This window comes from Anabrus simplex, chromosome 1, assembly GCF_040414725.1.
Source record: "Anabrus simplex isolate iqAnaSimp1 chromosome 1, ASM4041472v1, whole genome shotgun sequence".
Taxonomy (NCBI): domain Eukaryota; kingdom Metazoa; phylum Arthropoda; class Insecta; order Orthoptera; family Tettigoniidae; genus Anabrus; species Anabrus simplex.
In genome coordinates, this window is record NC_090265.1 from 599,788,679 (window position 1) to 599,806,062 (window position 17,384).

Below are 17,384 nucleotides of genomic sequence, written 5' to 3' on the forward strand. Positions count from 1 at the left end.
AAAAAAAAAATCAAAAAAAACAAAAAAAAAAAATCAAAAAAACAACAAAAAACAAAAAACAAAAACAAAAAAAAATCAAATCACAAAAAAAAAAAACAAACAAAAAAAAAACAAAAATAAAGACAAAAAAAAAAAATCAACAAAACAAAAGACAAATAAAAAAAACAAAACAAAAATAACAAAAAACAAAAAAAAACAAAAAAAAAACAAAAAAATAATAAAAAAAAAAAAATACAAAAATAAAATACAAAAAAAAAAAAAATCACAAACAAAATCTAAAAAAAACAAAAAAAAAGAAAATCAAAAAAAAAAGCAATTCAAAAAAAAAAACAAAAAAAACAAAAAAAAAAAACAAACAAAAAAAAAAAAAAACACAAAAAACAAAAAACAAAAAAATAATCAAAAAACAAATAAAAAAAACAAAAAACAACACAAAAAAAATACGAAAAAATAAAATCAAAAAATACAAAAAAAAAACAAAACAAAAAATAAAACAAAAAAAAAAAACAAAATCAAAACAAGTCAATCAAAAAAAAGAAACAAAAAAACAACAAAAAAACAAAAAAAAAAAAAACAAGAAAAATCAAAGAAAAAAAAACAAAACAAAAAAACAAAAAATCAACAAAAAAAACAAAAAAAATCAGAAAAAATAACAAATCAAATCAAAAAAAACAAAAAAAAATCAAAAACAAATAAAAAAAAAAATCAAAACAATCAAAAACAAAGAAACAAAAAAAAAAAAACAAAACAAATTCACAAACAAAAAAAAAAGAAAGAACAAAAAAATAAAAAAACAAAAATTCAAAAAAAAAAAAAAAAAAAAATAAAAAAAATAATAAAAATCAAACAAAAAAAAAAAAAACAAATACAAAAAAAGAAAAACAAAAAAAAAAAAAAAAACAAAAAAAAAATCAACAAAATCAAAAACAAGAAAAAAAAAAAAATAAAACAAAAAAAAAAAATCAAAAATAAAAAATAAAACAAAAAAATATCAAAAAAAAATTCAAAATACAAAAAAAAAAACAAAAACATAAACAAACAAAAAAAAAAACAAAAATTCAAACAAAAAAATAAAAAAAAACAAAACAAAAAAAAATCAAAAAAACAAAATAAAAAGAAAAAGCAAAAGAAATAAAAAAACAACTAAAAATAAAAGGTATCAATATGTTATTAAACTATTCAAATACACTGTACTATAGATATTAGATTATTATTAGATATTAAGTCATACATCAGTTGTGAACCATACTTTAACTTAAATTAGAAAGTAAACATGTAAGAGAAAGAGAACAACCAAGTGATTGAATGTGGACATCAAAGGCAGGAGGATAAGAACTCAGAACAGGTTTATTGTCTTCTTTTTCAAAAAAAAAGAATGGTATATTATCATGCATCATACTTAAGTTGTCATATTTGCTACATGCATGCATACATACATACATACATACATACATACATACATACATACATACATACATACATACATACATACATACATACATACATACATACATACATACATACATACATACATACATACATACATACATACATACATACATACATACATACATACATACATACATACATACATACATACATACATACATACATACATACATACATACATACATACATACATACATACATACATACATACATACATACATACATACATACATACATACATACATACATACATACATACATACATACATACATACATACATACATACATACATACATACATACATACATACATACATACATACATACATACATACATACATACATACATACATACATACATACATACATACATACATACATACATACATACATACATACATACATACATACATACATACATACATACATACATACATACAACATACATACATACATACATACATACATACATACATACATACATACATACATACATACATACATACATACATACATACATACATACATACATACATACATACATACATACATACATACATACATACATACATACATACATACATACATACATACATACATACATACATACATACATACATACATACATACATACATACATACATACATACATACATACATACATACATACATACATACATACATACATACATACATACATACATACATACATACATACATACATACATACATACATACATACATACATACATACATACATACATACATACAACATACATACATACATACATACATACATACATACATACTACATACATACATACATACATACATACATACATACATACATACATACATACATACATACATACATACATACATACATACATACATACATACATACATACATACATACATACATACATACATACATACATACATACATACATACATACATACATACATACATACATACATACATACATACATACATACATACATACATACATACATACATACATACATACATACATACATACATACATACATACATACATACATACATACATACATACATACATACATACATACATACATACATACATACATACATACATACATACATACATACATACATACATACATACATACATACATACATACATACATACATACATACATACATACATACATACATACATACATACATACATACATACATACATACATACATACATACATACATACATACATACATACATACATTTACCAGGTGCTTCAGATACATACTATGCAGTAGGAATGTAGAAGTGTGGTCTACAGGGTATACAATATAAACTAAGACCGTCCAAACAGCGTTTTTACTCTCCGTTACAATATTGGGGGCGTGCACATAGTTCTTGACTTTGCAAGCAGCGTGCACGTGTTCGATTTTGCAAGCATCAGCTGTTAGCATGGTGAGAGTATCATTACAACATCGTATTTTTGTATGTAAAAGTTATTTTAAGTGCGAGTCAGCTCAGCACGTACTCAATGCATTTGTTTAGCAATTTCCTGGTGAAGTGCCACCTTCAAGAGCACAGATTCACATAATTATAAATAAATTTGAAACTACTGCCTCACTGCTCAATAAAAAGCACACGTGCACACAAAGTTTTAACGGAGGGAAAGCTAGATGACATTGATGTGAATCTTGAACAGTCACTGAATAAATCACTCACAAAATTAGCACAACAAATAGGTATTTTGGTTTCTTCTGCACACAGAGCTACAAAGCTGTTGCATATCAAACCATACAGGTTTACACGGGGCCCATCGTTTAAAACCTGCTGATCCAGCCACAAGAGTGAGATATTGTGAATGGTATCTTGCATCATTGAATGATCATTTATTTGACCCACAGTTTGTGTTCTTTTGGATGAGGCCTGGTTTCATCTTAATGGTCATGTGAACAATCATAACTCTCGCTATTGGTGAGCAGAAAATCATAATAGTGTTTATGAAGTCCCTCATTATGATAGGAAGATTGGTGTTTGGTGTGCTGTTAGTGCAAGATGAATAATTGGGCCTTTTTTTTTTTTTTCTCGAGAAGACAGTAAATGCAGACAGGTACTAAGATGACATTTTGATACCATTCTTCCATCAGTTAATGGAAGAAGAAAAATTGTGTGGTTTCAACAAGATTCAGCCCCTGCTCATACAGCAGAAGATTCCCTTTTTATAATCTTGGAACTGTTTACAGACAGAGTGATAAGGGATGGTCTATTTCCCCATCATTCTCCAGATCTAACAGTGTGTGGTTTTTATTTGTGGGATAAACTGAAAGAAAAAGTGTATCGAACAAATTCTCACGCATTGGAGGAACTGAAAGAAAACATTACGAATGAAATCAGAAATATTACAGTGGCAGAACTCACTCGTGTCAGCCAGAATGTGGTTACCAAATACAATGCCTGTATAGCCCAGGAAGGACGATAATTTATATAAGGTAAGATTTCATATCAGACTCTATACAAGCTTAAAGCAAGGTGGCCGCATGCGACATAAGTTCGGCTGAGGCAACTGCTATAGCGCAGAGTACAAACACCATGCATTTGGTCTTAGTTTACATGGGAGATCCCGTACTTAGTTCACTGTAGGAGATTTCATTGTGATGCATTAAACAGCTACACACAACAACGTAAAGATGGAGAAGTTGCCAAATGTTTCAGGGGACTGCAGACTAAATGAAAACTCAATTTATGAAACACTACTTGAGGGTTCTGTGCATTGGTAGAAACAGCTCCAGTGTGTAAACATTCAGTCTAGTCCAATACACAGCATACCTGAGCATAAATTAGATTGTTACTTATATGTCACAAATTTACATATGTAACGTCTTGTGTTGTTTTGGTTTACTAAATAACACCTTGAAGATTGCCCAATAAACCCTCATGGATGTTTTCTTTTTTTATGGGACTATCTGCATGTTCGTATCTATCCAACATCATAGGCAAACAAGGCTAACCTTGTACATAAACTTCGTAGAGCAACAGCAGCTATCCCACCAGCAGTGTTCAAAAGAGTGCAAGAAAACATAGTGAGAAGAGTATCATTGTGTGTGGGATAGGATGTAACCTATTTTGAACATTTGTTATAATGAATCATGCTACAGTTTTCATACATATTGTGACTTTCCATTCGCTTTCCTTTGTATACAACTCCACCTGACACATGCAGCAACCTAACATTCTGTGGAATATGCACCTCTCACATTTAGATTGATGCTTTCATAGCCCATAATTGTAGATGTGATAACAAACGTTCGGACTTTTGCCATGTCAAGGAAACAAGGTGAAATTCTTTATATTTCGCAGATAACTTTGCTCTGCATCTTCAGAAGAAAATCTGCACCAGTTTCCCTTTTCCAGCTGACACTGGGTGGGGGCATATAATGGTTCCTCTCCACTTTGTCCTGTCTCTCCACCATTCCTCATCCAACACTGTGTTCCAGTCCAGATTTTGTTGTCCTATGCTGTTCTTCACAAAGTCCATCCATCATAATCTTGGTCTCCCACGTCCTCTCTTCATTGTCTTCTGTCTTTCCAGTGCTTGTCTCAGCAGTCTTTTTCTTTAATCTGCTGAACATGTCCAAACCACCTCAGCAGCAAACCAACATACTATGGAGTATGCAAGTATGCACCTGTCAGGTGCAGCAACCCAACATACTGAGGAGTATGCGAGCATATGCCTGTCAGGTGCAGCAACCCAACATACTATGGAGTATGCGAGTATGCGCCTGTCAAGTGCAGCAACCCAACATACTACAGAGTATGAGAGTATACACCTGTCAGGTGCAGCAACCCAACATACTACAGAGTATGAGAGTATACACCTGTCAGGTGCAGCAACCCAACATACTGCGGAGTATGTGAGTATGCACCTATCAGGTGCAGCACCCAGCATACAACGGAGTATGCGAGTATGCACCTATCAGGTGTAGCAACTCAACATACTACAGCGTACACAAGTATGAAGGATGAGTTCTCCACCTAATCAATACTTTAACAATAGATATCCGAGCCTGACACCAGAATGTCAGTGATTCTTCATAAACTCTAAGAATTGTATCCAATTTCAACCTCAACAAATATAATTTTTGAAATATGTAGAAATCATGGGGCCAGGATAAAAGCCCTTTAACCCCCAAAACTGCACCATAAGTATTTTTAGTATAGTGGCATTCACTAGCATGTTTTTCAGCATTGATATAGACTGAGAATAAGCTATGTATCTGTAAACAGGTTACTGAACCTCTTATTCTAATGAAAACAACGTCTCCACATATTTGCTGCCCTACAATGCACCTTGAAACATCTCATAAAACCGTTGGACATAGCATTTGCATTTAACATAGATATTCGAACTTGACACCAGAATGTCAGTGATTCTTGATAAGCTCTTAGAATTGTATCCAACCTCAGCAAATATAATTTTGAAATATGCAGAAATCATGGGGGCAGGGAAAAAGTCCTCTAACCCTCAAAACTGTACCATATGTATATATCTTAACCTTAAGTATTTTTAGAATAGTGGCATTCATGTTTATTTAAAGCATTCTTGTTTAATTTTAATTTTAGTAGTATTTATTCTGTACAGTTGCTATTAAGCAGGTTCTTCTACAGCTGAAGATGACATATTTACAGGACGAAACTGTGGATTTTAATCTATATCTATATATATATAAAATAACTTGTCCTGACTGACTGATTCATCATCGCCGAGCCAAAACTACTGGACATAAAGAGATGAAATTTTGGGGATATATTCATATTAAGACGTAGGTGCTCGCTAAGAGAGGATTTTGGGATATTCCTTCGCTAAGGGTGTGAAAACGGGGGTGAAATTTTAAAATGAGTTGCTCTATATCTCAAAACTTTAAAAGTTTACAGATGTAAAAATTGGTATTTAGAATCGTCTTTAAAAATAAGGAAACACGTATTTTTTTGTTTTCAGAAAATCCCAATAGGAGGGGTGAAAAAGGGTGAAAATGGGGAAAATGGGTTGAATGCCTTTAATCAGGATACCGGTACCTATATCTCAGAAACTGAAGATATTACAGACCTGAAAATTGGTACGTTTGATCTCTTTTAAAAATAAAGAAACACGTATTTTTTTGTTTTTGTAAAATCCAATTAATGGGAGGGTGAAAAGGGGGTGAATTTTTAAAATGAGTGAATCTATATCTCCAAACTTTTAAAGTTTGCAGCTGTAAAAATTGGTATTTAGAATCTTCATTAAAAATAAAGGAACACGTATTTTTTTGTTTTCGGAAAATCGCAATAGGAGGAGTGAAAAGGGGCTAAAAAGTGGTTGAATGCCTTTAATGAGGGTACTTATATATCAGAAACTGAAGATATTACAGACCTGAAAATTGGTGTTTGGGATCTCCGTTAAAAATAAAGAAACACGTATTTTTTGTTTCTGGAAAATCCAATTTAGGGGGGGGGGGGTGAAAAGGGAGTAATATTCTAAAATGAGTGTATCTATCTCAAAATTTTTAAAGGTTATATATGTGAAAATTGGTATTTAGAATCTCCTTTAAAAATAAATAAACACACGCATTTTTTCGTTTTTGGAAAATCCAAATATTGGGGGGTAAAAAGGGGGGAGGGTAAATTTTTTAAAATGAGTGTGTATACATCTTAAAACTTTAAAATTTACAGATGTAAAAATTGGTAGTTAGAATCTCCTCTAAAAATAAAGGAAAACGTATTTTTTTGTTTCCTGTAAATCCCAATAGGAGGGGTGTAAAAGGGTGAAAAATGGGTTGAATGCCTTTAATGAGGATACATATATCTCAGAAACGAAAGATATTACAGAACTGAAAATTTGTATATGGGATCTCCTTTAAAAATAAAGAAACACGTATTTTTTAGTTTTGGAAAATCCAATTAATGGCGGTTAAACAGGAGTGACAAATTTTGAAAGACTATATCTACAGAATATCTTGGAAACGTAAAATGTTACAGACGTAAAAAGTGGGTGTTTGTAATCTCCTATAAATCTAAAGAAACATAGGTGATTTGTGTTTGAAAACTCCACTTAAGGGGAACTCAAAAGGGGTGAAATTTTAAAATGAGAATTTTTACAGTTTATCTCAAAAAACTTAACATGTTACAGAAGTGAAAAATGGTTTTTTATCTCTATTAAACATAAAGAAACGTGTATTTTTAGCTTTCGGAAATACCACTTGGGTGGAGGGGGGGGTAAAAGTGACTGAAAATGGTGTTGAATTCTTTTAATTAGGCTACTGATATCTCAAAAATGAAGATGTTACAGACGTGAAATTTGATATTTGCAATCTGCTTTAAAAATAAAGAAACACGTATTCTCGGAAAATCCAATGAAAGGGGCGGGGGGGTGAAAGAATTCAAAAAATTAATTGAATTAATTGAATGAGAATACATACTTCTAATAAAAACTAAAGTTGTTACAGACGTGAAAATTCGTATTTGGATCTCCTTTAAAAACAAAGAAAAACGCGTTTTGGGGGGAAACCATCTTGGAGGGCGAGAGTGTAAAGGAGTTGAATTCCTTTCATGAGGACACATAAATCAAAAACTGAAGAAGTTAGAGTCGTGAAAATTGGTATTTAGAAGATCCTTTACTATTAAAGAAACAAGTATTTTTTGCGGGAAAATTTACTTAGGGGGGGGGGGGGGAGTAGTGTGAAATGAAGTGAAAAAAGTAAATTATTTTTATGGGGATACTTATATCTCTAAACTGAAAGTAATAGACGTGAACATTGGTGTTTGAAATCTTCTTTAAGCATAAGAAACAAGCCTTCTTTAATTTTTTTTTTTTGGGGGGGGTGCTGGTAAATAAACTTAATGGCGGTGGGGTGTAGAAGGAGGTGAGACCAATTGATTTTCCTGTTCTTAATGTACTTATAACGATCCTCGGCAGCGCGCCGGCCTCTCACAGCTGGGTTCCGTGGTTCAAATCCCGTTCACTCCATGTGACATTCGTGCTGGACGAAACGGAGGCGGGACAGGTTTTTCTCCGTATACTCCAGTTTTCCTGTCATCATCCATTCCAGCAACACATAATAATAATAATAATAATAATAATAATAATAATAATAATAATAATAATAATAATAATAATAATAATAATAATAATGTTCCGGACCGTCGTCAAATGTGCGGACCGCGCTGGAAACGCCTCCTGGACGGGTAATGACTAAGAATGCAGTCCGGCCGCGGGTTCAGTGCCTTCTAGGCACCCAATATGACACCACGCCGGATCTCCTGAAGGATTTTATCCATATTAGAAATGATTATAGGAAAAGATGGCAAAGATTTACATACCCAACTTGACCGGGAGGAATACTGAGCCTAGCCCGGAAAGTACGAAATCGATTGCTGGAAAAGAAGATTGAAAAATGGGAGGAAACATGCCGTAATCTAATAGAAAACGAGTCAGATCGGGAATTTTGGTGGGTTCTCGCAGATAACGAGTCAGACCGCGAATTTCGGCGGATTATATGTCTAAAACAATAAGCATTCAATTATAAATTTCAGTATAATACCGTAGCGAAGCACGGGTATCTTGCTAGTATATATATAAAATAACTTGTCCTGACTGACTGACTGACTGACTGACTGATTCATCATCGCCGAGCCAAAACTACTGGACATAGAGAAATGAAATTTTGGGGATATATTCATATTAAGATGTAGGTGCTCGCTAAGAGAGGATTTTTGGATATTCCGTCGCTAAGGGGATGAAAAGGGGGGAGAAATTTTAAAATGAGTGTATCTATATCTCAAAACTTTTAAAGTTTACAGATGTAAAAATTGGTATTTAGAATCTTCATTAAAAATAAAGAAACATGTATTTTTTTTGTTTTTGGAAAATCCCAATAGGAGGGGTGAAAAAGGGGTTGAATGCCTTTAATGAGGATATTTATATCTCAGAAACTGAAGATATTACAGACCTGAAAATTTGTGTTTGGGATCTCCTTTAAAAATAAAGAAACATATATTTTTTGTTTTTGGAAAATCCAATTAATGGGAGGGTGAAGAGGGGGTGAATTTTTAAAATGAGTGTATCTATATCTCAAAACTTTTAAAGTTTATAGATGTAAAAATTGGTATTTAGAATCTCCTTTAAAAATAAAGAAATACGTATTTTTTGTTTTCGGAAAATCCCAATAGGAAGGGTGGAAAAGGGTGAAAAATGGGTTGAATGCCTTTAATGAGGCTACTTATATTTCAGAACCTGAAGATATTACAGACCTGAAAATTGGTATTTGGGATCTACTTTAAAAATTAAGAAACACATATTTTTTGTTTTCAGAAAATCCCAGCAGGAAGGGTGGGAAAGGGTGAAAAAGGGGTTGAATGCCTTTAATGAGGCTACTTATATTTCAGAACCTGAAGATATTACAGACCTGAAAATTGGTATTTGGGATCTACTTTAAAAATAAAGAAATAGGTATCTTTTCGTTTTTGGAAAATCCAATTAATGGGGGGTAAATTTTTAAAATGAGTGTATCTATATCTCAAAACTTTTAAAGTTTATAGATGTAAAAATTGGTATTTAGAATCTCCTTTAAAAATAAAGAAATACGTATATTTTGTTTTTGGAAAATCCCAATAGGAAGGGTGGAAAAGAGTGAAAAACGGGTTGAATGCCTTTAATGAGGCTACTTATATTTCAGAACCTGAAGATATTACAGACCTGAAAATTGGTATTTGGGATCTACTTTAAAAATTAAGAAACACATATTTTTTGTTTTTGGAAAATCCAATTAATGGGGGGTGAAATGGGGGTGAATTTTTAAAATGAGTGTATCTATCAAAACTTTTAAAGTTTATAGATATAAAAATTTGTATTTAGAATCTCCTTTAAAAATAAAGAAACACGTATTTTTTGTTTTCGGAAAATCCCAGCAGGAAGGGTGGGAAAGGGTGAAAAAGGGGTTGAATGCCTTTAATGAGGCTACTTATATTTCAGAACCTGAAGATATTACAGACCTGAAAATTGGTATTTGGGATCTACTTTAAAAATAAAGAAATAGGTATCTTTTCATTTTTGGAAAATCCAAATAATGGGGGGTGAAAAGGGGGGGTGAATTTTTAAAATGAGTGTGCCTACATCTTAAAACTTTAAAAGTTTACAGATGTAACAATTGGTATTTAGAATCTCATTTAAAAACAAAGGAACACGTATTTTTTTGTTTTCTGTAAATCCCAATAGGAGGGGTGTAAAAGGGTGAATAATGGGTTGAATGCCTTTAATGAGGATACATATATTTCAGAAACTGAAGTTATTACAGAACTGAAAATTTGTAATGGCATCTCCTTTAAAAATAAAGAAACACGTATTTTTTTGTTTTTGGATAATCCAATTAATGGCGGTTAAACAGGAGTGACAAAGTGGGGTGAATTTTTTGAAAGACTATATCTACAGAATATTTGAGAAATGTAAAATATTACAGACGTAAAGAGTTGGTATTTGGAATCTTCTGTAAATATAGAGAAATAAAGGTGACTTTTTTTGGAAACTCCACTTAATGGGAACTAAAAAGGTGTGAAATTTCAAAATGAGAATTTCTACAGTATATCTCAAAAAACTTAACAAGTTACAGAAGTGAAAAATGGTATTTTTTATCTCTATTAAAAATAAAAAACGTGTATTTTTAGGTTATGGAATTACCGCTTGGGTGGAGGGGGGGCAGTAAAAGTGACTGAAAATTGTGTTGAATTCTTTTAATAAGGCTACTGATATCTCAAAATGAAGATGTTACAGACCTAAAATTTGATATTTGGAATCTGCTTTAAAAGTAAAGAAAGACGTATTTTCGGAAAATCCAGTGAAAAAGGGGGGGCGGGTGAAAGAATTGAAAAATGAATTGACTTAATTGTATGAGAATACATACATCTAATAAAAACTAAAGTTGTTACAGACGTGAAAATTGGTATTTGGATCTCCTTTAAAAACAAAGGAAAACGTGTTTTGGGGGGGAAACCATCTTGGGGGGGGGCGGGAGTGAAAAGGAGTTGAATTCCTTTCATGAGGACACATAAATCAAAAACTGAAGAAGGTAAAGTCGTGATAATTGGTATTTAGAAAATTCTTTGCTATTAAAGAAACAAATATGTTTAGCTGGAAAATTCATTTGGGGGGGGGGGGCGAGGGGGAGTGTGAAAGGAAGTGAAAAAAGTTAATTATTTTTATGGGGATACTTATATCTCAAAACTGAAGGTAATAGACGTGAATATTGGTGTTTGGAATCTCCTTTAAACATAAAGAAACACGCCTTCCTTTAATTTTTTTGGGGGGGGGGTAAATAAACCTAACGGCGGTGGGGTGTAAAAGGAGGTGAGATGAATTGATTTTACTGTTCATAATGTACTTATAAACGAGCCTCCGTTGCTCAGGCGACAGCGCGCCGGCCTCTCACAGCTGGGTTCCGTGGTTCAAATCCCGGTCACTCCATGTGACATTCGTGCTGGACAAAACAGAGGCGGAGAGGGTTTTCTCCGGATACTCCGGTTTTCCCTGTCATCATTCATTCCAGCAACACTGTCCAGTATTTCATTTCATTTGTCATTCATCGATCATTGCCCCAGAGAAGTGCTTCGGCAGCCAGCATAATTCCTACTGTCGCCGCTAGATGGGGCTTTATTCATTCCATTCCTGACCCTGTCGAATGACTGGAAACAGGCTGTAGATTTTCGATGTACTTATTCTGATCATAAACCGATCATTTTTAATCTTTCCTGGGGTTGGTTTTCAACAGCCATATTTTCCTTCGGAGAATGTTCTTAGATTACAGTAGATTCTCCTGGCATAAAAATAAAAATGTAAACACATTTGAAATAAACGATAGGAATGAGATTGACCATCAAATTGTTCACCTCTATAATAAGGTCAATAATGCACGGAAGTATGTCATTCGTATCGCCAGAAATCCTGCACACTTGCCTACGCGCGACAATGATGCTGGTCACATTGTCAAAAATGACATTGGCAGCAGATGTACCGCCAAGTAGCGGTCTTGCATCTTGCTGTGGGGTCCAGAATATCTAATAATAATAATAATAATAATAATAATAATAATAATAATAATAATAATAATACTAATAATAATAGTAATAATAATAATAATAATAATAATAGTAATAATAATAATAATAATAATAATAATAATAATAATAATAATAATAATAATAATAATGTTCTGGACCGTCGTCAAATGTGCGGACCGTGCTGGAAACGGGTCCTGGACTGGTAATGACTAAGAATGCAGTCCGGCCGCGGGTTCAGTACTGCCAAGGCAGCCAAGACGACACCACGCCAGATCTCCTGAAGTATTTGATCCATATTAAAAATGCTTATAGGAAAAGATGGCAAAGATTTAGGGACCCAACTGACCGGGTAGAATCCCTGGACCTAGCCCGGGAAGTACGAAATCGATTGCTGGAAAAAAAGATCGAAAAATGGGAGGAACATTGCCGTAATCTGTCAGAAAACAAGCCAGATCGCGAATTTTGGCAGAATCTTGCAGAAAATGAGTCTAATCGTGAATTTCGGCGGATTATATATCTAAAACAATAAGCATTCAATTATAAATTTCAGTATGATACCGTAGCGAAGCACGGGTATCTTGCTAGTTTTTAATATATTTCTTGAAAAGTATTGATTAGGTGGAGAACTCATCCTTCATACTTGTGTGCTTGAACTATCAATACAGACTATGAAGCTAATAGATTATAGTATACTATAGCGTATGCGAGTATGTGCCTGTCAGGTGCAGCAATCCAAGATACTACAGAGTATGCAAGTATGTGCCTGTCAGGTGCAGCAACCCAACATACCATGGTGTTTTTAGATTGATGCTTTCACGGCCTGTAATTGTAGACATAATAATAAACTTTTGGGCTTTTACCATGTCAATGAGTGAGCCTCCGTGGCTCAGACAGCAGCGCGTCGGCCTCTCACCGCTGGATACCGCGGTTCAAATCCCGGTAATTCCATGTGAGATTTGTGCTGGACAAAGCAGAGGCGGGACAGGTTTTTCTCTGGGTACTCCGGTTTTCCCTGTCATCTTTCATTCCAGCAACACTCTCCATTCTCATTTCATAGCATCTATCATTCATTAATAAATCACTTTGGGAGTGGCGACCCCATCGTACTAACAGCCTATACCTGCTTCATTCATTACATCCCTGACCCGGTCAATGACTGGAAAACAGGTTGTAGGTTTTCATTCACCATGTCAATGAAACAAGGTGAAATTCTTTACATTTTGCAGAGAACTTTGCTCCACGTCTTCAGAAGAAAATTTGCACATCTTCATCTTCATCCAAAACCTCCAGCCAAGCTTTTTTCCTTTTCATAAATCAAGGAATGTGATGGAAGCACAGTGCCTCTTTCTTCTCAGAGTGACTTAATAGTTGTCCAAGTACCAACAGTTTCTGTATTTACTGTTGAATTTTCTATGATACCCATAACATGAGAAAGCTGTTTTGAATTACCACAAGATCACAAGGTAGCTGAGTGACATCATCACTGGCTTCTCACCAATGTGGTTGCAAGTCTAGTCCTAGTCAATGCATATGAAATGTTTGAAATGAAAAGTCACGTCCTTGTGGTTCAGATTCCACATAAATCTGGGCCTTTGGCTTATTACTGTAAGATTAACTCATTGCCTAGCATGGGTCTGTAAATGCATAAATGCACCCAACATAAACTTGCCCACTACCTGGTGTTGGCATGTTCCAGTGCTTTGATGCACATTCTCTTTCCTTGCAGCTTAAAGATTATCAACAAGACATATGAATGAGTTATTTTAACCATTATGTATCCACCTTATCAATATTAATAAAAAACGGTTTAATATTTATCGTACATGTTTCAAAAGAACACTTTTATACTCTCTTTATCAGCGACCAAATATTCTGCAGACTTGATCAAATTACATACTACCAATATACAGTCAAATAAGTTACAAATAAATTTACAAAAATTGTCAATTGTAAATAAAATCTTTAAAATTACAAAATATCTCCCCTTGAAATATTTTGAATATTCTATATAATGTCTTTAACAAACCATGTGTGTGTCAAAAACTTATTACAGCTCCACATGTATTCTTTGTGAGTTTAAATACATCTTAAATGGTTAACAACTTTTGAGCCTGGTATGTATTAAATAGTGTATTAGTATTGACAAGGCGGACACATAACATCACCCATGTTTAGAGTGCTGTGATTATTACATGAGACATATGTTCCCAATTTACTTTTCTGCAAGGCTGTAAAGATCTGGCCTTAACTGTGCATCTGTTAGAACCTTCAAACAAGCGAAATACCAGTCAAATATTTTGCTTTCACTTTAATTTCAGTGCCACTTTGGTTTCATGTAACATAGTCTGGCTGGTCAGCTCGAAAGTGTGGTAAATGAAATTTGTGCACATGATGAGAATGGTGAAGAAATGATGTTTTAAGAATTAGATGAGCTTGAATCAGTAGTGCAGTCATAGGAAGTAATCCCTGTGATAGCAGTAGTGAAAGTGAAAATACCATAATTATGTCCTTACAGGTCAACTGTGTTGACAGACAGTCACATTTTACCAACAATAATTCTGTGTACAGATAATTCCAAAATAAAATTTAAAATGATTCAAAAATTTGACCAGTTCTCTTTTCTCAGACTTTTCCTGGATGATGATTAAGTGAATTCAGTCATGACAAATGAATTGCTATCCATGCCAGTTACTCAGCACACATCACTTATACTTATCTCCTCACTTACAAGATTGTAACTACAGGGATGTTGCATTAGAAGAAATGTAAACATATCTGGGAATTGTAATGACAAGAGTGGACAAGTATCTTGACATTGAAGACTCATCATCATCACCATCATCAGCATCATCATCATCATCATCATCATCATCATCATCATCAGTACCATCAATTTCACTTTTCCAGCTGACACCGGGTGGGGGAAAATATGGTTTCTCTCCACTTTGTCCTGTCTCTCCACCATTCCTCATCCAACACAGTGTTCCAGTCCAGGTTCTATTGTCCATCCATCGTAATCTTGGTCTCCCACTTCGTTTCTTCCCTGTCATCTATCTTTCCAGTGCTTGTCTTGGCAGTCTTTTTTCTTTATCTGTTTGACATGTCCAAACCACCTCAATTTATTCTGTTCCAATTTGTCATTTAGTTTTTGCATCTTTAGCTCTTTTCTTATGTCTTCATTTCTCACTCTATCCCTCCTTGTCTTCTATACCATACTTCTCAGAAATTTCATTTCAGTGGCCTGTACTCTACTCTCATCTGTCTGAGTCATTGGGGGCAATGACCTTGGATGTTAGGTGCCTTTAAACAACAAGCAAGCATGTAAGTCAATGTCCAGGTTTTTGCTGCGTATGTCATAGGTAAGTAATATCCCTTGTACATTACTTCTTTAGCATTCATTGGTACATCTTGATTAAAGACTAAAGAAGTAATGTACAAGGGATATTATTTACCTATAAAACTATTGATCCAATATATCCTTCTTTCATACCTAATGTTATGGGCCATGTTTGGGTCACATTGCTGTGAGCTTGCATTTGGGAGATAGTGTGTTTGAATCCCAATGTTGGCAGCCCTGACAAGATGGTTTTTCTGTTGTTTCCCATTTCACACCAGGCAAAACCTTAACTAAGGCCCTGCCATATCACATCATTGCCATAAGACCTGTATGAGTCTGTATGATGTAAAACGAATACCAAAAAGAAAACCTTAACTAATGTAGAACTGCAAGCTTGATTGCTCTCTTCTTACTTGCATCTCTGGTATCATTTGATATGCTTTCCCCTCAGTTTTCTATTTAGGATTGGTGACAGCTATAAATTGAGAGGAACTATTCACAGCCATTTTCTGTAGCAGGTCAGTATTTCATGAATCATTGACAATTTTGGCATTTTCAAATTTTGAATATTTAAAATCTGTTTTGAAGTGAATAGTATACAACCATGCAGAATAGTTGGTGTATTAAATTGATTTGTACAGAATTTGTTACTTCTTTTATTTGAGAATTACACTTTAAATTTCAATGCTAGTCATACAATTCATCCATCTATAATATTTAAAAAATGTTGTAGTTTTTGGGTTATTAGGCCATGTGTGTGTGTTTTTTTTTTTTTTTTTTTTTTTTATACAGCATCTTGTTCAGGGCATGCCAGTTCAAATGATGACCGTAAATGGCATGCCCTTAGTGAAATGCTGTGCACATGCACACACATGGCCTAAGAACCCAAAAGCTTCTTTCTCTTGCTGCAATTTTTTGATCTACAGCATTGAAAGCCTTAATTGGTGAATATAATAATTTTGAAATGTGAAACCTTTCCAATTGTTCTGCCTTTTTCCTTCATGTTTTTTAATATTAATGAAAATTTCAAGCTGTGTCTTTTCTTTGATGTACTCCTAAAAGATAAATTGTTTTAGTGTTTTCTTTCTTCACAATATTTTATTTTTTGGTCAACATAATCTAAATTGTAAAAATTTAGGATCCTTGTGGTCATTCACTGTTTGTGAACTGATGTCTTTTGAAAACTATAAACATTTTCAAGTTATTATTTGCAGCTGACCTGGAAGCAGCTCCTCCTGAGAACAATATGAATACTTTGGCTGTAAACCGCCTACTACGTCGCTTAGAAGCTGCTATTGCAGGAGGCCAACATCATCAAGCAGCTTGTTTAGCTAAGGACCTTGCTCGCCTTAAAATTAGTTGTTCAGTGATAAGACAGCGGCGCAGCTTAGATTCCAGTCCAGCTTCTATCACGTAAGTTGGGGAAAAAAATATCATACAGTACACAAAGGAGAAGCTAAATTTTTCATGTAAGTTGAAGTTAGCACATGCTGGAACATAGTACTGCAATAATTTAC

The 17,384-nt window shown here is 33.6% G+C and overlaps 1 protein-coding gene across 2 annotated transcripts in view; it reads left to right on the top strand.

The window, feature by feature from the left end:
• The window catches only part of LOC136881282 (microtubule-associated protein futsch), a 383,949-nt gene that overhangs the window by 282,099 nt on the left and 84,466 nt on the right, over positions 1 to 17,384 (top strand). For both annotated transcript variants that reach the window (XM_068225087.1, XM_068225088.1), the window contains one exon: positions 17,082 to 17,280. In XM_068225087.1, coding sequence (XP_068081188.1) covers positions 17,082 to 17,280 — 199 coding nt within the window. The remainder of the gene's footprint in view (positions 1 to 17,081; positions 17,281 to 17,384) is intronic.